Genomic DNA, 24,247 nt, shown 5'->3' on the forward strand with positions numbered 1-24,247 from the left:
TCTTCCTCAAATTTTTGATTAGCAACTCTATGTGACTAGCCAAAATCATCCTATTAACTTTTATAGCAAAGGGGTTTTTATACTGGGTCTCTGCCCTATTTTAATTAGGACATACTGAGCAAATAAGATCTTTTATTTTCATGTTTTTATCTGTGGGTGGATGGGCAGGAAATAACCCAGCAGTAGAAAAAAGACGGAATTGTGGAAATTGAATTTCAGTTAAAAATCTAATCTCCGTCAATTATTGTATGGGAGATATTAGCAGAGGATTCAAGAGAAGAACACCAAGTTGGAAGAAGGAGAAATAGAAAAAGTAGAAAAATCCATAAACACAAAGTACTTTAAGTTGTAAGTGTACAGCAAATGCTTGAAAAAGGAATTTTAAAGCAACTGGTAGGCAGGGATTATCTACTTGAGAAGATATTACTTGATTGATTAGATTTCGGTCACATTTTTCCTTCAGGAACACAAGGAAAAATACATAGCACTTTTTTCTTTCATTTTTCTCCACAACAATAGTCCTCTATGGTAGTTTTGTCGAAGAGAAGGAGTGAGCTGGCAAAAACTACCCAGTAAACTTCTGTGGCTGAGGATGAATATGAATTTAAGTTTTCTCAATAGTGTACTAAACTACAATAAGTTGCATGAAATTAACAAAAACATTTGCAATATTTTTACAAGCAGGTTACTATCTAATAAATGAGTGAAGCACCAATGAATAATGAGCCTCAAAAATATACCTTATGAAGGTCAATGGCACCTGGCTGCATATATTTTTGTTGTGGATGTGGCAGCATTTTATGGACTCCTAATCAAGCTCTTAGTGTGTTTTCTGGAAGAGCAGGCTGCTGCCAGATGCTGAGAGCAACCTGGCACACCAAGAAACTTCTGACCCATAGCATGGCAAGCAGCCCCAAGGCTAGGCAGAATGCATAGTAGCCAAAAGGTCAGAGATGGTGGCAAATAGGCAGGTGGGAGGAGTTGAAGGTGAGGCACTTTCTTGCCTTGAAGAACTGAGGGTTGGGGCTGAGGGGGGCCATACCTGGAATGAATTGGATTGGGACGTCCTTGGGAAATTAAAAAAACCCCAGAGGATGGGAATGCCACGATAAATGATTTTTATTGTTGCAACAAAAAAAATAACCCACAAACAAACTAGCCCTATACAGATACTTCCCCAGAGCATGATTTGAAGGATAATTTAAACTGAAATGAAGTTCAATTAATCTTTTAGTTTGGTTGCCTAGAAACCTATTTATAGATATGTCAAAGTGTAATTTAGTGTAAGATAGACACATCTCTAGCTTGAAATGGATCACGTATGTGAGTGTAATGTGAATATGAACTAATCAGAAGAAACTGAATTGCAACATACTATCTTAGCATTATCAGAATGTAGATAAATGATATGTCTTGATAATTTTTGCATAAAAACTATTTTTATTAGTTACTTCAGGCATATGTGGTTCTCCATCGATCCTCAATGGCGACATAGAGCCTTTGCAACCTCAGTATGAAACTGGAAAAACAGTTGTCATAACTTGCAATCGGAACTATTCTTTTATTGATGACACCATAATGATGACTATACAGTGTCAAGGTTATAATCTCTGGCATCCTCCTGCACAATTATGTTTATGTAAGTATAAATCTAGGTGTGAAGTGTTCTATTGCTTCTAATGTTTTAATGTAGACAAAGATGGCTATGTTGGAGAAATATATTTTAAATATTATCAATTTCCATAAAGTGAATATTGACTGGTTCAGTAAGTACTTATTAAATTCCTTATAACACCTATGTGAATGAACTTCTAAATAATATACTGAGGCTTGACTGGAAATCATAGACTTTTTGAAATAATCTAAAAATGAACATGATACAGTGGTACCATGATATTCATCTGTAATTGGTTCAAAGAGGTGCGATAAGTACCAAAAATGATGAGTACCAAACATTTTTTCCTATAAGGATTAATGTAGTTAGTCACATGACAGCAGACACTGACAAGTTCTAGCTTGTGCATTCAGTACAGACAAACAATAATAGGACAACATTTTCATATCAAGATGTGTTGAGTACAAAATTTGATATGTTTCAAAGCAATTGAGTATCAAAGTTCCACTGTACAGTTTGGATTAGAAAAAATGTATAGAAAAAATGAAAATTATGCTACAACCATAAAATAAGAGGTTAATTTAGATTGAAACTTTTTATTTATTATTATTTATTATTAATTTTTTTATTTACAAACATGTACAATACATACACACAAAACTTAAACGTACACCACATTTACACAATACAATGCGAACAGGAGCTTTCTGTTCTTTCTAATAGCAATTGCCAATTGATATTGCTCACCTTATATTATTTCCCCTTTCATTTGCATTTCACCATTCTTAACCCTCTTATTCATTTGTCTGATATATTGGCTGATTACCTCTAGTAAATTTAAACCATTTGGATACATATATATATGTGTGTGTGTGTGTGTGTGTGTTATTTCTCCTTAACTACTATTTTTGGGCTTTGTTGTCTTCCTTCATTGATCCTTGTTTCTTTCCTCCATCCACCTATACCATTTATCTCATATCTGGTAGTTTTCTGTTTCTTCTTTTCCCTGGATTTCTTTTGTTAATTTGTCCATTTCAGCACAGTCCATAATCTTTCTTATTATTTCATCTTCACTTGGAATTAATTTGCTTTTCCATTTCGGGGCAAAGGCAATCCTCGCCGCTGTAATTATATGTAATATTAAATACTGGATTTCTTTTTTGTATTTTGCAATCATTATTCCTAATTAAAAAAAAACTTCAGGTTTCCATTCTATTTTGACACGTTATTGCTTCTAGCCACTTTTTGATCCTTTTCCAAAAATTTTTAGCCTCCTCACAGGTCCACCATAGGTGGTAGTATGTTCCATGTATTGATTCACATTTCCAACATTTTGGGGAGGTATTTGTTGAGATTTTACCTAACCTTGTTGGTGCCAGGTGCCATCTGTAAAATATTTTGCATTGGTTTTCCTTGTACGCAACTGATAGAGTCATTTTTAAGTTTGTTCCCCAAAATTTTTCCCATTTGTCTAATTCAATATTATAGCCAAAGTTCTGTGCCCATTTTATCATTTGTTCTTTCACGATTTTCTCTTCCATTTTATGCTTCAGGAGAAATTTGTGTAGTCTCCCTATCATCTTTCTATCTGAGCTGTGAATTACTTTATCCAATCCGTGTGGTTCTATTTTGATGTCATATAATTTAGTATCATTATTGTGCTTAGTTTTGATTTGCTAGTAGGTTAGCCAGTCAACTTTCATGTTTTATTCTGCCAATTCTTCAATTGTTTTTAAAATTCCCTGTCTGTCAGTTAAATCTCTGTATCTTAGTATTTTATTCATATCTATAAAATTTGGATGGATCGTCCTTTCTGTCGGTGATAGCCAATTCGGGATTTTCACATAGTGGATTTTTTTGATTTTGAGCCAGTTTTGCAATAATGCTCTTCTAATTAAATGTTTTTGAAAGTATTTGTGCGTTTTATTTTTATCATCCCATAGGAATGTATGCCAGGCTGCTTGCAAATCATGGCCTTCTAAGGTTAAAATTCTTTTATTCTTTAGCTCTATCCAATCCTTCACCCATGTTATTGTTACTGCTAATGTGTATAATTCCCAATTTGGTAATGCTAAACCTCCCCTCTCCTTGCTGTCTTGCATTGACTTTAGTTTAATCCTTGCTTTTTGTCCTTGCCAAATGAACCTAGCGGTTATTTTGTTTAATTCTTGAAAGTAAGTTTTACCTGGGTTAATAGGTGCGGCTTGCAACAAGAATAAGATTCTTGGTAAAATATTCATTTTGACTGTGGCTATACGTCTCATTAGTGATAGATGAATATTTTTCCAGCTTTCTAAATCTTTCTTTATTTGTGTCACTAGTTTATTATAATTATCGTCTTTAATTATGGAACATTTTGCCGACACCCAGATCCCCAAGTATTTCACTTTCTTAGTTATTTGCATTCTATTTGCTAATTCCAGTTCCTCTTGCTTTTTTGTCATGTTCTTGGTTATCATTTTTGTTTTGTCTTTATTGATTTTTAATCCTGTCACTTTGCCATATTCTTCTAATTTTTGAATTAATTTCCAACTGGATTCTAATGGATTCTCTAGAGCAAATACTAAGTCATTGGCATAGGCTTGGGGCTTATATTCTTCATTTTTGAGTCGCAAACCTTTTATTCCCTAGTCCTTCCTAATTTAATTTAACAAAATTTCCAGAGTTAATATAAACAGCAAAGGAGAGAGTGGGCATCCCTGTCTGACTCCCTTTTTTATTTCAACTTTTAACTGCTGCATAAGAAAATCTGAAACTACTTCTTTATACTTCTTCACACATTTTATTATTGTCCCTTTCTTTCAAATATTAATTCTTTTTAGTTTTTATCTTTATTGTATTAAAATTTGGTAGAGTATCTTTTTAAAGATGCTTTAAGATTGGAGTTTCCAGTTATTTACAGGAAAGGCAGAATATTGCACGTGTTTTTGTTGACAGTTTCTGAATGTTGTAATGTATTACTTGATGAATTTAAATGAAAGTTTAGTTTGTACTGAAAAAGATTAGGAACAATGCAGACAAATTATAAGGAAGTAATTTTTCTAAGTCCCACAATAATCATTTTGTCACTTCAGCAAGGTAATTTTGGAAAAGAATGTTTGGCTTTGGTACGTGTCTGCCTGCCTAATAGAATAGAATTCTTTATTGGCTGAGGGTGATTGGACACACACAAGGAATTTTTTTTCTGGTGCATAAGCTCTCAGGGTACAGTACATAAAAACTACAAGTGATAAATCATGATCATAATTTTAAAATACAATAATCATAAATCATAAGATACAGCATTCAATGATAGTCATAGATTACTAAATAAGCAATCAACATAACACAAAATATGATAATAAAAGCAATCAGCATAAGTCATGTGCTAAAACAACTAAGTTATAGTCAGAAGAATCTAAGAAAATAGGTAATAAGATAGATGAGAAGGATAAGTAATACAGCCCTACTAGGTGGTTTGACATCCCAGGGCATAGACAGTATTGTGGGGATTAACAGAGTGATAGCATTGGGGGTGGGGATGGGGAAACAGGGTGCCTCGTTGTTTTGGTGTGTAATGCCCTTTAGCATCGTCTTGAGCAAAGAAGTTGAAACAGTTTATGTCCACGATGTGAGGGTGTGCAAAATATGTAATATTTTGCATTAATTTTAGTATTTGCTTCTTTGGGGGCTTATAATACCTATTTGTATTTTTAGTTAAAATTTCACCAGATAATTTTCATCTTTTCATCAATCATGGAAAAATAGTCCATGGGAAGAAACAATATTACAGGCCTGGAGATGAGGTGGATATTGCATGCTATGCTGGCTATGTATTGAAAGGGCCATCTAAGATTAAATATATTGGTGGGAAGAAATGGTTTCCTAGTGTCCCAACTTGTCATTTGAGTAAGTATCAATGAGAATATATACTATACTAAGTAAACATTGTTTTAACTGCCTAGAAATTATTTGCTGTTCTCTTTTTAAAATATAGCATGGATTTGAAAATTGTAGAATTCTAATCTGACAAAATGTATTGAAGGTTGAAGAAAGCTGCTTTGCTTTCTTCACACAAAAGAAAAATATTACCTAATGCAATGCTATCAACATCCGGCAAGCTCTTAACCTCTATAATCCGATCCAGACTACTGAAAGTCAGAGAAACTAATTGCAGGGAAGAGCAAGCCGGTTTCAGACCAGGAAGAGGTTGCACAGACCAAATATTTACCCTGAGACAACTAGCCGAATCACGCCTGCGTTACAAAAAGGACACTTTTTTAGTATTTGTGGATTTTTCATGCGCCTTCGATAGCATAGATCATTCATCGTTGTGGTGTGCCCTTAAAGCTGAATCAATCCCCTATGCTACACTCAACGTGCTTAAAGCTTTTTACGAAGGTGGAATGAGCCGGACAAAATACCTGGGAAATGTGTCCCCACCATTCTCAATAACTACCGGCGTCAAACAAGGCTGTATTATTTCACCAATGCTCTTCAATATAACCATGGATTGGATCCTCAGACAAACTTTTAAAGACACACCAGGCGTTCAAATCGGGGCTCAGCTGTCTCTCACGGACTTGGTGTATGCTGATGACATCGTCTTCTTTGCTGAAACAGCCCAAACCGCCCAAAATACCCTGGATGCATTACAAGCAAATGCTAACAAGCTCGGCCTGGTGATAAATGGTGAAAAAACCAAATTCATTTTCACGGGCAGTCAACCAGCTCAACTGCACCTCGAAGGCAACCCTATCGAAAGAGTAGACATGTTTAAATATTTGGGGTCGATCATCGACAGCCAACGTGTAGTGGCTACAAATGATATCAAAAGCCACATTGGTAATGCTACAGCCGCATTCGCCTCTTTAAGGAAGTGCCTGTGGAGCCAAAATGACGTGACGATTGCGACCAAGATGAGGATATTTAATGCTTCCATCCGCACAATCTTACTGTACGGCTCGGAATCGTGGACTTTACTTAAAAGCGACCTGAACCTATTAGAGCGATTCCAGCTAAGATGCCTGCGCAACATTCTGCACATAACTCTATGGGACCGGTGGAAAAACGAAACGGTATTGCAGCTGTGTAAAAACCAAACTACAATCGAACTTTACCTAAGAAGACAACGACTTAGATGGTTTGGACACGTTTGCCGTATGGACAATAGCCGATTACCTTACCGATCGATTAACTCGCTGCGACCGGATGGGTGGAAAATCTCACGAAATGCCCCAAAGAAAACGTGGATATCCCAAGTGGCTCACGATCTTCAACCACTCCATTTTTCGATAACCGATGCCCAACAAGCCGCCCTAAATCGGGATCAATGGCGTGCTGTAATCCGTGACGTCCTGCCCCTGGCCTTCACAATGCAACGGTCACTGCCTTATGGACGTTGACATTTACGAAGATTAAGTCCAAGTCCAAGTCTAATGCAATGATCTAGGAAAAAACGCCATTCACTCAGCTAGAAGACAGTAAATGGCACCAAAGGATGCATTCCCAGTTTACCTCTCTATTCCCTTTGTTTCTTATGTGAACAGAAATCAGATTTTGCTTTGTTGAAGCAAGGTAAAATAAAAATGGGAAGTTCTGGTCTTTTTAAACCTGTATGTTTTCTGCCAGCTCCTATAGTGTGTAAATAACATTTTAGTACCTCTGTGCTGAAACCTTGTTTGTTGCATAGTCTGTCAGATATTCAGACTAGATTTGGCATTCTTATCCACCTATCAAGTCCTTCCCAAGAACCTTGGATAAGCAGCTATTGATGTTTGCTATTAGAGTTATTACCAGTTTTCCGTGCTATTTTGTTTAATGTATTGGTCATGTAATGTTTTGGTTTCCCATGCCTCATTTCTGTCCTTCATTTGATCTTTGCTGCAGGCCAGTTTTGACTCTGCAGTACTCCTGCTATACTAGCTTCAGACAATCTTCTTTACTGTCCTTCAGATATTCTTTCAATGCCTTTTTTTTACTTCTTCAACTTGTGATGTACTTGCAACAGTTCATACCCACCCAGTTTCCTTGGTAAATGAGTCTTCAACATTGCTTTCGGAATGTAAGGCATGATTCATTGTCATGATTTTTCTAGTCGTCTAATCCAGGGCTTTTAGTTCTGCTTGAATCCAGTTCACTATTCCAAATATGTATCTGATGACTGGAATTGCCCAGGTGTTAATTGCCTTTATGATATTTCCTCCATTGAATTTGGAAGAAGAAATGCCATCACTATGTGGTATTTCCTCCTAACTGTATTGCAACTGTGCTGTACATTAGTTGGCTTGTTACTTGAAGTGATACTTCATTTACTTGAAGCGATACTTCAATTCTAATATTTTCTTGGACTTCAGTGTGCTTGGTGTTGTCAACTTGAAAGATGCTCAGGTGATCATTTTCATTTACAGTGATTGTTTTCATTGAGATTTTTGATGTTATTTCTATGGGGATTCCTTCAGTTTTTACTATTTTCCTCATTTAATAATAAGCATGGCACATTTGTCCAGTCTAAACTCCATTGCAAAATTTTAGGTATATAGATGCACAATATTGAGCAGCGATTCAGATAGCGTTTTTCCATACAACTACATCAATGTAAAGGAAGTAGGATAGTCTGGCAGATATTTTGGTGTTTGATAGCCATGGCCTGAGTTCTTAGTATTGTTGACAGTAGTGGTGAAAGTGAGTCTCCTTGAAGATTCTTCTCTTGATGTTAACCTCTGTCAATCTATTACCATTGTTTAGCAACCATGTTTTCTATTGTACCATTGATCTTTGCACAAAGCTTCTGATGTTTCTACTGATTCCTGTTATTTCTAGGCATTTGATTATTCAATCATGTGGCAGGATGTTGAATGTCTTCTTGTAATCAATCCAAGCTACATTCATATTGGTCTTTCTTCCCTTGCAGTTTTCCAGAATCTGGACAGAATCATCTTGTCAGTTGATCTTGTGTTCCTCTGCTTTAGAAGGGATCTCTTTTCTGTTCAGATGGAAATAGCTTGTTTTCAACTGGATGATGTTAGATTGCATCAGCTACCACACCAATCAGTAATTTGACAGTTGTTGGCTATTAGGTAATTGGCCTGTAGTTGCCTAATGTTGCCTCTTTTGCTGGATCTTTCATTTTGCCAGATATTAGCTACTCTTCCATATCAGCTCCTTGCAGTATGTTGTTAAGCTGCTTGACAACAAGTACATGTAAACTGGTCAGATGCTATCAACCAAAATCCATGAAGCTTATCCTCAACTGCTGCTGACTAATTCTTGATCTTCCTTGTCCTTTTCTCCACCATTTCATCTGTTACAAGTTCTTTCATTTTATCTTTTTTATTCTTACCCACCACCTTTAACGAAACTGCATTTTTGTTATATTTCTTATATCTTCATCCAGAACTGCCCTGTTTCTTCCTTGTCAGGTACTGCATTCACTGCAGTCTCTCCATTGATAGATTAATAGAAATCCTTCTGTATGGATTGAAATTGGAGATTTTGTCTATAATTTGCAATTTGAGCTTCCCATCTGCTAATCTTCTTGATTATAACTGTTATTTGCTCCTTTATTATTTCCAGTGCTTCCTTGATCTTCCTTGTTTCTAAGTGGCATTTCTTGATTAGGTATTTGATGGTTTTCTTTTTTTAAAATTTATTTTCATTCATCTGTTCTAGTTTACTTGAATCTTATCAGTTTGCTAATCTTATTTTCCAGCCTGATCTTACATTTTGGTGGGGCACTGTTTGCCCTTTTTCTCTGTGGATTTTGCACCCCAGATATTCAATGATAACTGGAGTTTTGCTGTATATATTAGTTGGATTGTTTTTTGCAATGAGCTAGTGCTTAAATTTGATATTACATTATTTGACATCATTTAGTACTTGTGCTAGCTATTTCTTTGGAAAAAGCTTCAATGCAGGCAACGTTACTGTTGTTTTGTGCTGTTCTAGATGCTTAATATTAATAACCAATATTAATTATTGTATTTTTAAAAGAAAATTTGATCAAAAATTTATTTCAGAATGAGTAGATCAATATATATTCTTTTAAACTATGTGATTTCTTGATTGTACAAAAAGTTTTTAGGTTGAAAACTCTTTTTTTTAAAAAAATACTTTATAAAAAAAATACTCCTCAAAGTGTAGAATTTCAGCTAATAATTTCTGCTGAGCTTTCGAGCCTGAATAATTCATTGTTCCATAAATAATCTGTATGTTCATTTTGTAAGACACTCACTTACCAGAATAATTTTTCTTTTTCTTTTTAGGTAACTTCATCAAACTAGTTATATGTGGTATGTAATTTTGAAAATGAAAATATAAATCTTAGCACAGTTCAATGCTGTTTTGAAAAATCTTCAATACGTTTTTTGGGAAATATCATCTACTTTATTGGATAGAACTACTTCTTCCATTCATTTTAACCCAGATGTCTCAATAGTATAACCAAGCTTCCTCTCTTGATCTTCTGTGCAGATATGGATAAACACAGAACACAATTTTGTCTCTATTGTTTCAATTCACAAGATGGTAACAAACATGTATAGCTTGGGGTTTGCCTTCATGGTGTGGGAGTTCTCTGTGATTGGGTTTTGGATACAGTCATTTCATTACTTTGTCATATAATATTGCAGTAGGAATTCTGAAGGAAGTGTTTTTGATGAAGGAGTTACATATCCTTTTGTATACCAGCCCTGTACATGCTTGTCTTGTATGATGCATGGGAGGCTGGTATTTTTTGCAAGTGATTGATCCTTGATGCTGGTAGATAATTTATTTGATAAGATGGTGCTTTTGTCTTATTTGCATTTTGATTGCATCCTTTGAGATTGGTGGAGTCAATAATTATATGAGATGGTTCATTAGGAAGGTGTTGTTCTTTTCCCATGATTGTTTCACTGTGGATGGTTATCAGTTATTAGTATGTGTACATTTGCTTGCTTGCTTACCTGTTATATTTGCAATATGGTATGTGGGTTATAATTCCCTAGGACTGCCTGATACTAGATTTAAAATTCTTTTGAAATTTTCAATCTGGCTTGTTCCAAGATTTCCATGTTTCCCAATTGGTTAAACATGTGGCTGTTTGAGTGGAAATTAATGAAGTCATATTGTATTTTTTTAATCACTAGTTGGCATTTGTGAATGTTTTATTAACTTCCTGCCACTCATTGTAGTGATCTTTTCCTTGCAGTCCTGTATTCTTCCATTGGTAATAGGTCTTTGGGTTTACGTAATATGCTTTTCAAGGAACATTTTTATTTGTATAAGTTATTCCAAACAGTTGGAATAGCCTGTTTCTGGTCTCTGATATGAATTTCTTCAAAACTCATGCATCAGAGAAACTATGTGGCAAAGTAATGAGACACCTCATTACTACAACCCAAAATCAAAATCAAAACTTGAAGAATTCCTCCAGTGCAACATGCTTGTTTCTTTTATAAAAGTTGGAATGATCTGTCCGTGGAGATCCGGACTGTCACCACCCTTCCGGCTTTCCGCAAAGCCACTAAGACCTGGCTGTTCCGGCAGGCCTGGGGCTGATGAGTTCCCGGCCCCACTTAAATGGTTGCGACTGCTGCTCTGTTTTTAACTTGCTTGTCTTGTCTTTTGTTTGTATCCCCCCCTCCCCCCGCCTGTTAGCCGCCCTGAATCCCTCGGGATAGGGCGGCATACAAATGGAATAAATGAAATGAAATGTATTCGTCAATTGCTGTATTTTATCAATGAGACTGATCCAACAATGTTTCAAATATATCTCTTCAATCAAATCTGCATTCCTGAATAATAATTTGGTTTGTTTCCAGTACTCTGAGCATTAATATATAAAGAATGAAGGCTGTAAAGTTCTGAATTAAGTTTCATATTGATTGTTCAAATGATTTAATTGTCCACAGCATAGTGAATTTCTGCAATTAACAGGTATTAGGGCTGGGATAGTTTCCACATAATATTTTAGCTGTAAAGATTTAATTAAAGAATGGAGTAACCACTTTTTAAATCACATATTAATTTTCTTGATTTTAGTTATTTTTACTAAGACACTGTAATTTTACTATGGCACTTTGTATTTTCTTTTCTTTTCAGGGTGTTCATTACCTTTTTGGATTTTGGCAGTCACAATGTTTTACCGGAAATATATAGAAGAAAGGTAGGACTTGTGTTAATTTCCTTATTTTTGTTTTTATTTGTTTTATATGGACACTAAAATATTTTTAGATATTAAAAAATGCAATATTGGTGTAAATGCCATTCATGTATGATATACATATATTGTAGTTCCATGGTGGGGAAAAAAGGAAGCTAAGTGGTAGGCAGATTATGCTGTTTTGTGTTTGTATCAGTCTATGCGTGTTCCTTCAAAAATTGCTTCTAAAACTTTTTTTTTGCATTGATGTGTATTTTTGTTAAAGAATAAAAGCTACATATATATCTATGTCTTATCATGAATTCAGGAATGGTAGTAGGAATGGAGATGCTCATGTGATTAGTTAATGCTGAGTTAATTTGCCAGCCCACATTTGAAGCTTGAGTTCTGTTGAATGTCAGGCACAGCTCCCATCGCTTCAGCTCCTGCCCACCTAGCAGTTTGAAAGCCTGCAAATGTGAATAAATAGGTAACAGTTCGGTGGGCTAATTAATGGTAACATGAAAAGAACTTACAATTAGGTATCCTGGACAACGATGATGTCACCAGCTTTCATCATGGAAGCATATACCGGAGTATTCGGTATTCGGAGTATGACACACTTTTTTCCCTCAAAAAAGAGGCTTAAAATCTGGGTGCGTCTTATACATCGCATAAAGCATTTTTTGCCTCCTGCAGCCTTGCCCCCTTCACCAAAATGGCCGTGCATACCCTTATGGAGGCTTTCAGAGAGCTGTTGGGGGCTGGGGAGGGCAGAAATGAACAAAAAATGTCCCCAGCAGCACTCTATAAGCCTTCATAAGGTTATGCATGCAATTTTTTTTTGACAAAACAGGCTGGTTTTAACAAGCAAACAGGCTGGTTTTTGCTCATTCTTGTCCCCCCCCCCCCGGAGCACTCTGCAAGCCCCCGAAGCCTATTCATGCCTTTTATTTGAAAAAAAAACAGGCCCGTTTTTGCGAAAAACAGGCTGTTTTGGAAAGGTTTGCAGAGTGCAAAAACTATTTTTTCATTTCGGAAAGCTCTTTAGTTAGAGTGATTGATGAGAATTACATTGATCAAATGCTGTGCCAGCAGAAACAAGTCTTGGGTGCTGCAGGTTGTCAGTGATTTCCTTCTCCAGCATATGGATAAATACACCTGGAAACATCTACCTACCTACTCTCTCTCTCCCTACCTACTGACTGTATTTCTGTGTCTCCCTATATCTACCTACCTACTCTCTTTCCCTACCTGCCTATGTATTTTTTTCTCTCTCTCTCTCCATCTACCTACCTACCAGTGGTGGGTTTCAAATTCTGTTCCAACTGGTACAGTTGGAACGGGGCCCGTGGCATCCTCATGGAGGCGTGCAGTGTACGTGCGCATGTGGGCAGTGCACACATGTGTCTTAGCTCCTCTGCAATGCTCCAGCTCCCCATGGAGCATCGCGCAGGTGTTGTATGTGCGCAGAAGCCTTTAAATACCGGTACGGAGTTCGGGTGGGCTCTCCGGAGTATTGTATCGGAACGGTATCCAGTGCTCTGGGTTGGCTCCGGTACACGCATACCTGGGCGTACCGCCTGCAACCCACCACTGCTACCTACCTACCTACTCTCCCTACCTACCTACCTACTGCATTTCTCTTACTCTCTATCCATCTATCTACCTATCTACCTACTTACTCTCTCCCACTCCCTACCTACTGTATTTCTCTCTCTCTCCTTCTCTATCCCTCTATCTACCTACCAACTTTAAAAAAAATTTGCCTCTTCAAAATCTTGGCGCGTCTTATACGCCAAAAAATACGGTAGGTGCTTTCTTCCTGGAAGTAGTAGTAGTAGGGTTGGTACAAATCGAAGCAAGATTCACAAACATTATTATTGGAAAACTTGTTATAAGTTACAAAAGAAAAAATTAGCTATCACTCTCTAATATATAGTTGGTATGTTTATCTTGTGTCTATTTCTTCTGGCTTTCATAATTTTCTAAATACTATTCTGTTTTCCATATTAACCTTTACTTTGAAATATTTTATTCTTCTTCTTACAGGTTCGTTCTCTGATATCCTTAATTTTTTTTATAATTTACAATCTTCTGCTCTAGCCTTAGATGTGTTTTAACATTTTAATGTTCCTAATTCCAAACCCAACCAATTCCCTTTCCCTCAGTTGTCTTTATTGCTTTATTGCTATTATCAATTGTTTCAATGGCTTACAATCAAAGCAAGTAAGACAACTGGACAATGCAACAGTTTAAATAAATAACAATGATGCAAAAGCATCTAAAACTCCATTATAAAAAGTTCATAAAATTCATAATCAAAATAATCATATCTAATAGTGCTCAATACAACCTGAATCAATAGGGGTCAAACTCATCTCTGGGGGTGAGGATGATATACCACATATGGTAGGGCATTCCTCTGATGTGTATTCCCCATTGTGTCAGGCCTGCTAGCCACCTTTTCTTTTTTGGACTTCAGGCCTGCCATACTTTTTATTATTCTACTATTCATTTTCTATTGTGGAAAAATGTGAGGGGAGATTATATGGAGTTGGGTGATATGTAGCCATAACAACATTCTTTCTAGAAAGTCAAGGTCATCCTTTATCTCTGCACCTGGCCAGAACTGGATGGGCGGAAGCTGCCAGCATGGCAGTGAGAGATTGGACCATGTGATGGACTTGTGGGTAGGGGGGGCAGGATCTTAAACTTTCAACTGGGTGGGTAAACATAGAAGCTTTCAGATTTGGGTTTTCCCAGATGTGCCAACATGGCTCTTAATAAATTGGAACTTTGAGGAATCTTTTGCCTTGGACTCTGATTTACTTTTGGATGCTATTTGGAACCCTGACACATTGTTCCAGCTTATTCTCTTGTAACCTCTTCTCCAATGAATATAAATACAAACTTTAATTGCCTTCTCTTACCAATGTCTTACTGACTGACATTTCTTTTCCTTAACAGGTGAACAAGAGAACGTCAGAGAAGAATGAAAAGGAAGTGCAGACACAGCACCATAATAGTGGCTTGGCTGCCTGGGGCATGAGTACATTTGTTCCAACATGAGAAAATTGAAAGTTGCATGAGCAATGACATATTCTGCAGTATGTTTAGCAAGAGTTTCCAACATCATCTCTATAGTGAAAGAGCTCATCATCAGCAAGAACTGTCAGGTAGATTTAACTTATTTTTTCTTTCTTTCATTCTTTTGGTCCTTAGTTGTATAACAGGCTGTATTTTGTTAAAAAATGTAGTGATAGTGGTAGAGCCATCATTCTGTGCTGATGTTACATCAAGGTAGTTGTTAATATAACACTGTACATGTCTGGAATTATAAGGGCCTTGGTAGGATTTTGGCCAGTAAAAACACCTTCAGCCATCACAAAATGCTGCACACCACCTCTGTAGTCACATATTATAATCTGGTGGCTTGACAAATTGTTGCATTTACAACCAGTTGCCAAACACCCCATGATCATGTGAGTAACTATTTGCAACCTTCCCTGCCAGCTTCTCCAGAAAGTCAATAGGGAAATCAGCAGGTAAGATTGCTAGCTGCTGCCATCTGCTGAGAGGATTCCTCATCTCTGAGGTGCGGCTGAAATAGCTGCTTTCCAAAGGGAACTATGGCAGAAATATTGCTGAAATACTGAAGAATTATTTCATTCCTGTACCCTGCCAAAGGAGTTTTTTTGTATTTAAAGTATATACAGAAAGTATGTTTAGGGCTGTGTGTTTATAACATGTTTTTCTCAGTCTGAATATTTGAGACTCTGAATACTTGCCAACCAGTTCAATTACAATGAATGTATTGAGTGGATACAGAATTTGATGGCTCATAGTTGGTATAAGAACAGCTGTGACATCTCAGTTCTGAAAGATGATGTATTAGTAACATAAATAAATATCATCAATTTTATTACCAAATTTTCCAAAATATTCCCCTGGAGATACTCTGATTCAACTGATCAATTTTAATTTATGTTGGTGCTGAAAGCATACAGTATATTCAAATATTCCCTTTGATTTCATTATATCTTCATTCCTAATGAAGCAGATTGTAGGTCTTGGTTTGCTTCCATCTTTAGTCACCTACAATTTTGATACCAGGCTTTTTAAAGTAAGCTCTAGAACCTCTCATAAAACCTTTGAACAAAAACAGGCATAGTAGTGTGAACATTCATACAATAACTGCTGGTGAAGCTAGGCCACTGTGTATTAGCCAAATGTTTGCTGTATTCTTCAGTCTTCTTTGCCAGGCCAGCACATATACTGAGTTATTATGGAGTGATTATGTAGCCAAAGGAAGTTGAAAAAGGAACATAAGGTATTGCTATGCATAGATAACAGCAAAGGGGACTAAGGAACATGTCATAAGAAAAAAGAAAAGCTGAAAGGATATTTTCCAAGTAGTCTGGTGAGGACTGAATATGTTCAGTTCCAAAGAATGCTATTGTACAAATGATCTCCCATGAACTTTGCTTATTTTCTCATAACTTCTGCGTTTTTTTTATCAGAAACAAAATGGTCATGTGGGGAAAATGGATTTTCTACCTAGAAGCAGCCCATCCCATTTCTTTATTCTAGTGCATGTAAATAAAAGGCTCATACTCCAGACAATATTATTTACTGAGAAATGATTGCACTGCATGCCACTTTTTTGCCATAATGATACCTCTATTCTTGAGCTTTGAAAAAGCTTTCAAATCTTCAAAGGTGAGAAATATGAAATACAGATGCCCCAAAACTGAAGTTTTGTTTTCCTGTCCCTTCTTCTTGTTACTTATCTCCTCAAAAATATGTACTGTATTTTTCGGAGTATAAGATGAACCTCTTTTCCTCAAAAAGAGGGCCAAAAATCTGGGTGTGTCTTATACATCGAATACAGCGGTTTTTCCCCTGTTGAAGCCCTGCTCCTTCATCAAAATGACCGGGCATACCCTTATGGAGACTTTCAGAGAGCTCCTGGCTGGGGAGGGCAGAAATGAAACATTTTCGTGAAAAATGGGGCGTTTGGGGGAGGTTTGCAGAGTGCAAATTTTTTTCCCTCTTTTGGAAAGCTCTTTGACTGATGAGAATTACATTGATCAAGTGCTGTGCCAGCAGAAACACCTACCTATCTACTGTATTTCTCTCTCTCTCTATTTTTCTCTCTCTATCCCTCTACCTATCTACCTACACTCTCTCCCTACTGTATTTCCCTATCTCTATCCCTCTACCTACCTACACTCTCACACTATCCCTACCTACCCTCTCTTTCCCTACCTACTGTATTTCTCGCTATCCCTTTATCTACCTACCTACCTACTCACTCTATCTATTGTATTTCTCTCTCTATCCCTCTACCTACCTACCGACACTCTATCTCTTTCTCTATCCCTTTATCTACTTACCTACCTACCCTCTCTCTCTCCCTACTTACCTACTGTATTTCTCTCTCTTTCTCTCCCTCTCTCTCCCTCTACCTACCTACTTTTTTTAAAAAAAAATGCCTCTTCAAAACCTTGGTGTGTCTTATACTCCAGTGCCTCTTATATTCAAAAAAATATGGTATTTAATACTTTGTGTATGTTTTGTATGATACTGGTTCTAAGCACTCTAGAAAGATGTTAATTGACTGTTTGGGGCAGTCAATTAAAATATGCCAGGAGCAATTATGAACTTTTCATTGTGACCTTAAATAGTTTTATTCTGGATTATACAGAATGAATTCTGTAGAGTGCATTACAAAACACACCTTATGATAGCTACATTTTCATAGCATTTTAATGTTAAATATTGTTATTGTTTTTTCCTCCTAGTATATTACTCCATTTATTTTGGAGTTTTCTGTCTGTAGTTTAATCTTTGCTTTTAGAGAAAACTATAATTAAATAAAGAAAAAGGTATTTATTTGGCTTTAATAGGTTCTTTGGCTTGTATCCTGTTGCTTTGGTGGAGTGTTGTGGATTGTTTTTACCCAAATAATGGTGAGTACTTTATACATTTACATTCATTGCTTATACTGAATAAGTAGTTAAAATGTTTCCAGCCCAATTCTATGAGCCTTTCAACAGAAGCTCCTAGGAATTTGTATCTTAATTCATATGGAAACCAGCTAATACTTATTTGATTTGATTCAAATCTTTGTCTTAGCCTTCAAGAAACTTCTCGTAATTATCATTGGGAATTTGATAACCTTCTCTTTATACATACCTCAGCAATAATAATTTTCAATGCAATTTTGTATCTAATTCTTTTTTATACATAAATATTTTAGTAGTTGGTTTTCCTTCAGCTAAATATGAATCCACATTTAGCTTAAAATGCAGAAATAAAACAAGGTGTGATTTTCCCATATAATGCTTACAAATGTAAATTTTGGTGGGGGGAATAAATGAAGTTTAACTGTCATGATAGATTCCAGTTATTTGCTAATGAAATAAAGAATATAGGTTGAGAATGCTCATAAGGAATGGCAGTCACAATTTGAGATATCAAATATCAATATGTAACAAGTACACTGAGAGAAACATTTTATGAGGTTTTGCCATTCCCATCAGCAGCGTTCCATCAATGCTCATTCTCTTTTTAGTTTAACACTGGACAACCCATGACCCATTAGGTCAACGTTCCAGAGATATTTCCTTACCTAAAAAGAGAGACAGAATTAGCATGGATGGGCAAAAAAAAAAACAGCAGGAGTGGTGACTTCTGACTTCCTATCAACTTGCCCATTGAACTTCCTTGGGATCAGAAATCTTCCTTGGACCATTTCCCTTTCCTCCTAGTTACACACTATTTCATAGGTCCCAGTCTTTTGCATAGCACTTAACTGACAAACTCACCTGGGTTTGTCAATATTTTGATGCCTCTCGTCATGCTAAGGGTACGGTTTGTCATATTATTTGGGATTCTTTCAGGTTTGTAAACATGAAGGAAGTGAAAAAGGTACTCTCTAGACTGCTTTTGCTGCATGTGGTTTAGTCTCATGCCAATCCTGGCTATTGCAAGGAGTGTATGGAGAAGTGACTACCTGGATTCCTCAGATTTTTAGTGCCTTCATGAGGGTAAGTTGTTAGCAGCATTGAAGGAGGTTGTGGTGCATCCATTTCCAAGATGATCATCTCTGGATCCTCTGCTTCTAGACAGACATTGTTATTATTTACGTTTTTTAGCTGAAGCTGAAACTAGAAGGTACTGCTCAAAGTGACAGTACTGAGCAATGAAATCTCAAAGGACATTGAGCTACCCCATTGCCTTGTGGACTTTAAGAGGTTATTAAAAACTGGTTTTTTTCTGGCAAGTATTCAAATATTCCTAATCTATTGTGGAATCACTTATTTTTTTCTTTTGTTTTTTGTAGAGGTTTTTTTTTTGTTATGCTGTTTGTTGGTAATGGAAGATGCTCCATTTATAGAGTAGCATCAGTTAAGAATGAACTCAAGAGCTTTTGAAATTGCAACAAGTGCTTGAGAAAACATCTTGAACTCAGTTCAAATTCATTTTTCTAGAGAGAAATTCCAATCACGAATCGATATGTATTCACTGGTGGCAAAAATGTAGAAATTAGCTACTGTACAAAAATAAGAGATCAATGTCATCTACTGTTGGTGTTATATTATTACACTTTCATATCAATTATACATTATTTTTTAACATTTGGTACAATTCTTCCCTCTACACTATTGAAGGTTTTTTTTAGAACAGCAAAGTTCTGCAATAGAAACAGCCAGATATTTTAAATATACATAGATCAGTTTTCCATTACAGTTTAAGGCAATTTTAACAAATGTATCAATATAATGTATACAATAATTACAATAGTGATAAATATAAATATTAAAATTTAAATAAAAATGTGTATTATTAGATGAAGATGTATAGTGGAAATATATGGGCATCTTCTCTCTCTCTCTCTGTTTATTATCCATTCAACCTTCCTCCTCTCCCCCTTTTTTTCTCTTAATCTCAAAAAACTGCCTCCAGGACCTTATATAGCCAAATCTGGTAGCCTAAAGTGCTCAATCATTCCAAGATATATAGTGATTAGAAAGTAAAATCATGACAATGCTTGAGAGATCTGAGTTGTTTGCTGAAATGTGCAGTTATAGAAATAATTTTTAAAAAATGATGAAGGGAATTTTTCAAAAGACAATTCAGCCCTAGGAAAGATGCTCCTCAGCCAGTCTCTCTTCTCTCTTATTCCCAAAAATCATATTTAGTAACTTCTACTACCTGATAATTCTACTATTTACAGAGTTCTTTGTTAATTTAAAAAAAAATATCAAAAAAGTTTAGGAACTTTCAACTGCTTGTTCAGTCTTCCTTTCGCCTTCCCCAGATGGTGGCAGTAGTAGCCTGCAGATATAAATATTTCCAATTTTCTTTTACCTTATTCTTAACTGAGCTTAAAAACTTTCTGAAGAAATGTGAAAGCTGGAATGTGAAAGCTGACTTTGATGCCTCTATGGAGCTGTTTGGGGCACTTCTATGAGCTTTGCCTAGAAGTTTGTCCTCGCAGCATATTTGCTGTTGTATATCATTAATGTTCATACATTAGCAATTCAATGCATCTTACTTCTAAAAATGTTAAATTTTACACAACAAAAACAAATTATTACCATCAATGTGCAACAAGATTGCATAACATTAAAGAAACCTAACTTATAATTTTATAGAAGTATTTGTCAATGTGAAATGTACCATGGAGAATAGGTTTCTGTACACACAAGCAACAGAAAAGGCATTATTTCTATCACAATACATGGTCTCTCACTTTAATACTTTTAGCCAAAATCATCTTAAAGTATGTCCAGCACTTCCACCGTAGTTGCTTTTCCCCCTACATCATAACCGATTTCAAATGGTGCTAGACAAAAACTAAGACTCTGAACACCAAGAGAAATCGGTCAGCCTGTGTAAGAGATGTTTTTCTGAGTCAACAGTGGTTGTTAAAGTGCTATAGGTTATGCAGAACATGCTAACAATCTGATAGGTATTTTCATTAAGCAAATGCTCTTTAGTATTTATCTTGAAAAACTAGTCTGAACAGATGATTAAATGTCATTGATTACTGAATATTTTTATTTGCAATTTGTGACTTAATACCAATTAAAGGTAAGCACTAACCATTTCAATTTGTAAAACGGAAGTTCCTGTATTAATAACAATACTTTATTAATTTGTTAATTTGATATGTGTACTGAGATACACTTTCTAAATGCTGTGTCCATTACCTGCTTTTGGGGGGCGGGGGAGAGGAGGTTGATAGAAGCAAATGGCACATTCAAGATAAACTAAGTGTATGCTCATATGCACAAATACTTATAAATAAATCTCATTAAGTTAGGTGAATTGATTAATTTCTAAGTAAGTATGTTGAAATGTTCTACTATTCAATCAGCTAATAACAAAATCAAACAATTTCTTTTACACCAAAACACCCAATTCAGAGTGTTTCTTTTAGTAAAATTGTTATGTAAGATTGGCCTTATTAGAATAGCTTCAATTCACTTAGGGCTTAACACAAAAAAGCAGTATTTTACGTACCTATTCAAGGTAGCAGAAGAGTGTTGTGTATAATTGACATCTGGTTCTTTCCATGTTCCAGTTTTATTTGTGATGTATACAGACCTGGATACAGTCATCCTTTGTTGTATCAGTTTTTAATCTTATTTTAAATTAACATTTCAGCTCTTGCTTAATGATAGCTTTGTTGCTGCTTTCTTTTCTACATCCAGTGCTGTAATTCTTGCTCCTAGAACACTGATTTCAAATGGTGCTAGATACAGAGATGGAAAAATCTAAGCCACCATGTGAAACCAGCTTCCAGAGGAAGACGCGTTGTTGTTTCCATGTTCTGCATCCATGCATTTTATAGGAAATCTTGCAAGTTTTCTAGAAGGAAATTCTTTTGTTGTTTTTGTTTAATACATACAATAGCAAAAATAGATAGCAACATTTCGTTCAACATAATACTTAAAAACTGGGAATATTCTATCTGATAAAGAAATAGATTTAATAAAGAAATATAACATTAAACTATCTATTAGCATGGGAAGCTTGCAGTTACTTCTTATATGTACAGCATATAAAAAACATTACTATAGCATATTAAAATTAATGACCATTAACTACATCCAGTTGAATTTTTTACTATTAGAACAAATTATTCCTTGCAATGTATATTTTGCAAGTCTACTCTGGATATCATATATTATTCCCAAATAAAAATGATAAGTGCTATTAGGCGACATAATCCAATCTTCTACTTAATGCAGAAATTCAAACATTCCTAAAGAATGCCTGACTAGTGTCAATTTAAGCATATCCAATGAAGGGGAGCTATCACTCCTATAGTGAATTGGTTCCCAGATTGGACCTCAAAAGTTCAGGAAGTATAAAAGAGAAAAAGGAGTGTGACATAACAAAGCATAGAACCAATTAAGAAACAATCATTTCACAATATATAGACAAATTTAACCATAGTTTCAATTGGGAAAATGTGACGCGCCTAGACCAGGCCAAGTCCAAAAATGCCAGGGAATTTCTAGAAGCCTGGCACTTCTGAAAAATCAACCATCAATAGACACATAGACGTTAACAACATCTATAGACTACGCAAGAGACAACCAGTCCAAAAGAGAACAAATACTCCAGCACATCTTCACCAGTAATCAGCACCCTGATCAACATAGTAAACTCCAAGCTTAACTTTAGACCAACAGTGAAGTAAATAATACCCCAATCAAGAAATTGCCAAAGAGGCATCAGTAAACAGCCCAACCAAAGAATCTCTAAGACCACTTCCACCTACACAGATAGGCAAGTCGCCAGAATATAAACTAACAGCAAACAGCACTCCTTGCTAGCACTGATTATGTCACCTAGTTAGGGCAATGAAAAGTCTGCAAGAAAACAAGCAAGCTAAGAAAGCACCAAGGACCCCTCATTTCAACCCTGAGTCACAAATATTTTCTGTGGTTTTAAATGAAAATCAACCTCTGGTCATTAAGTGAGACAAGACTGTAATTTTCATTTCTTAGCCAGTTTCTCCATTGATTATCTTTTTGAAAGCCAAATGTGAAGTTCACAGGTGGTGATCACATGCACTGATTGCAAAATGCCTGAGTTTCAGTCATGCGATAACAGGGACACCACAATGCTCATCATAACTTTGAATGGTCATAAACAGGGTAGTATTTAAGCAAGGACTATCTGTATATCAAAATTATTTCTACAGCACTTACCATTTGGTTATCTCTTGTAGTAAGCCACAAGCATTTAACCAAACTACTTTCTTAAAGTTTTGACTTTGTTCATCATTATCATCTTCTTTAGTTTAATTCTTCTGTAGTACTTTTACTGAAAAAAAAAGAACATTGATGCCAATTCAGATTAGCACAATACATTATTTCAATTGCTTTCCATCTTTATTTCTTATTCAACTTATTCTCTGCCTCTTCATTATCATTTCAATATCCTGGATCAGATTTTTTTCTTGAAGCTTATTTTATGTATTAGAATCATATTCTGGATCATTTTTAAAAAATTCTTCTCATTATTGGATTGTTGGTTGCATTTAATATTAAAGATTCTCCTAACTTTTTGGAACCTTTTATATAGATTTGATTTTTCTTTTGATTGTAGGATTACTCTTAGGACATACTCATACAACCTTTCTGCTAATGTTTTGTCTTAATTTCCTTTTCTTATTATGTCTTTCATTATTTTTTAACGTTTTTCCTTATAATTTTTTTTTCTTCCATTCAGTTATGTCCAATTTTTGGAGACTGTATGGCAAGCTCTGGAGTGTCCTTTGCAAGTGTTTTTAGAGGTGGTCTTCCATTTCCTCCTTCCTAGAACTGTGAACATGACTGCCCAAGGCTTTGTGCCTCAGGCAAGACTGGAACTCATGGTCTCCCAGTTTTTAGCCTGATGGGTTAACCACTATACTATACTAGCTCTTGAATGTTTGAATGTTTGTTTGAATGTTTATTAACATTTGTAGGCCGCCCTTTTCCCTGAGGGGACTCAGGGCGGCTCACATAAAAATCAGGAAGGGGAATACAAACAATGACGTAGACACATATAGTAAAAAATAATAAGCAACATTCATTCATCATTCGGGAGGGGCGGCTATCTTTGTCCCCAGGCCTGAAAGGCTAGCCAGTTCTTTTTTTATAATCAAAGATTCTTTTATTACATTTTCATTTTCCTTTATACAATCACTTAAATACTGTGCAGTTAAAAAAAAAGAAGCAATAAACAACTCATAACACTTCTATCCTACATACACCCTTCCTTCTACCCCTCCAACTTTCATTTCTCCCTTCCAACAATCCCCTCTTCTACTTCCCCTCCCCCTCAGCCATTCCTTTCTCCCCTTCCCACCATCTCACCCTCCTTACATTCCCTTCTCACTCCCTCTTAATTCCCCCCTCTTCTTTCCCTCTACACCTCGCTTCGGTGTATTTCTAGTATTCATTGGTCTATTTGTTTTGTACTAAAACAAAAGAAAAATAAAAGGAAAAGAAAGAAAA

General features: G+C 35.8%; 1 protein-coding gene and 1 long non-coding RNA gene across 3 annotated transcripts in view; one reads left to right on the plus strand and one right to left on the minus strand.

Annotated features, from left to right (window-relative positions):
- The window catches only part of LOC106543446 (C4b-binding protein-like), a 23,622-nt gene extending 8,828 nt beyond the window's left edge, over positions 1-14,794 (plus strand). Inside the window, exons 5-9 of the mRNA XM_087720115.1 lie at positions 1,448-1,639; positions 5,312-5,503; positions 9,859-9,885; positions 11,678-11,741; positions 14,688-14,794. Coding sequence (XP_087576241.1) covers positions 1,448-1,639; positions 5,312-5,503; positions 9,859-9,885; positions 11,678-11,741; positions 14,688-14,691 — 479 coding nt within the window. The 3' untranslated portion in view covers positions 14,692-14,794. The remainder of the gene's footprint in view (positions 1-1,447; positions 1,640-5,311; positions 5,504-9,858; positions 9,886-11,677; positions 11,742-14,687) is intronic.
- Positions 13,477-24,247, minus strand: part of LOC106543447 (uncharacterized) — a 50,908-nt gene continuing 40,137 nt past the window's right edge. Inside the window, exons 5-6 of one of the 2 annotated variants that reach the window (XR_015697331.1) lie at positions 22,955-23,069; positions 13,477-18,846 (exon numbers count right to left, since the gene is read on the minus strand). This is a non-coding gene — a long non-coding RNA (uncharacterized LOC106543447). Of the gene's footprint in view, positions 23,070-24,247 lie in introns of both variants that reach the window. The other variant, XR_015697330.1, reaches the window with a different exon arrangement.

Source organism: Thamnophis sirtalis, unplaced genomic scaffold (genome assembly GCF_051295495.1).
Source record: "Thamnophis sirtalis isolate CommonGarterSnake01/CBP01778 unplaced genomic scaffold, rThaSir2_p1.2 scaffold_7, whole genome shotgun sequence".
NCBI classification, from domain to species: Eukaryota; Metazoa; Chordata; class Lepidosauria; order Squamata; family Natricidae; genus Thamnophis; species Thamnophis sirtalis.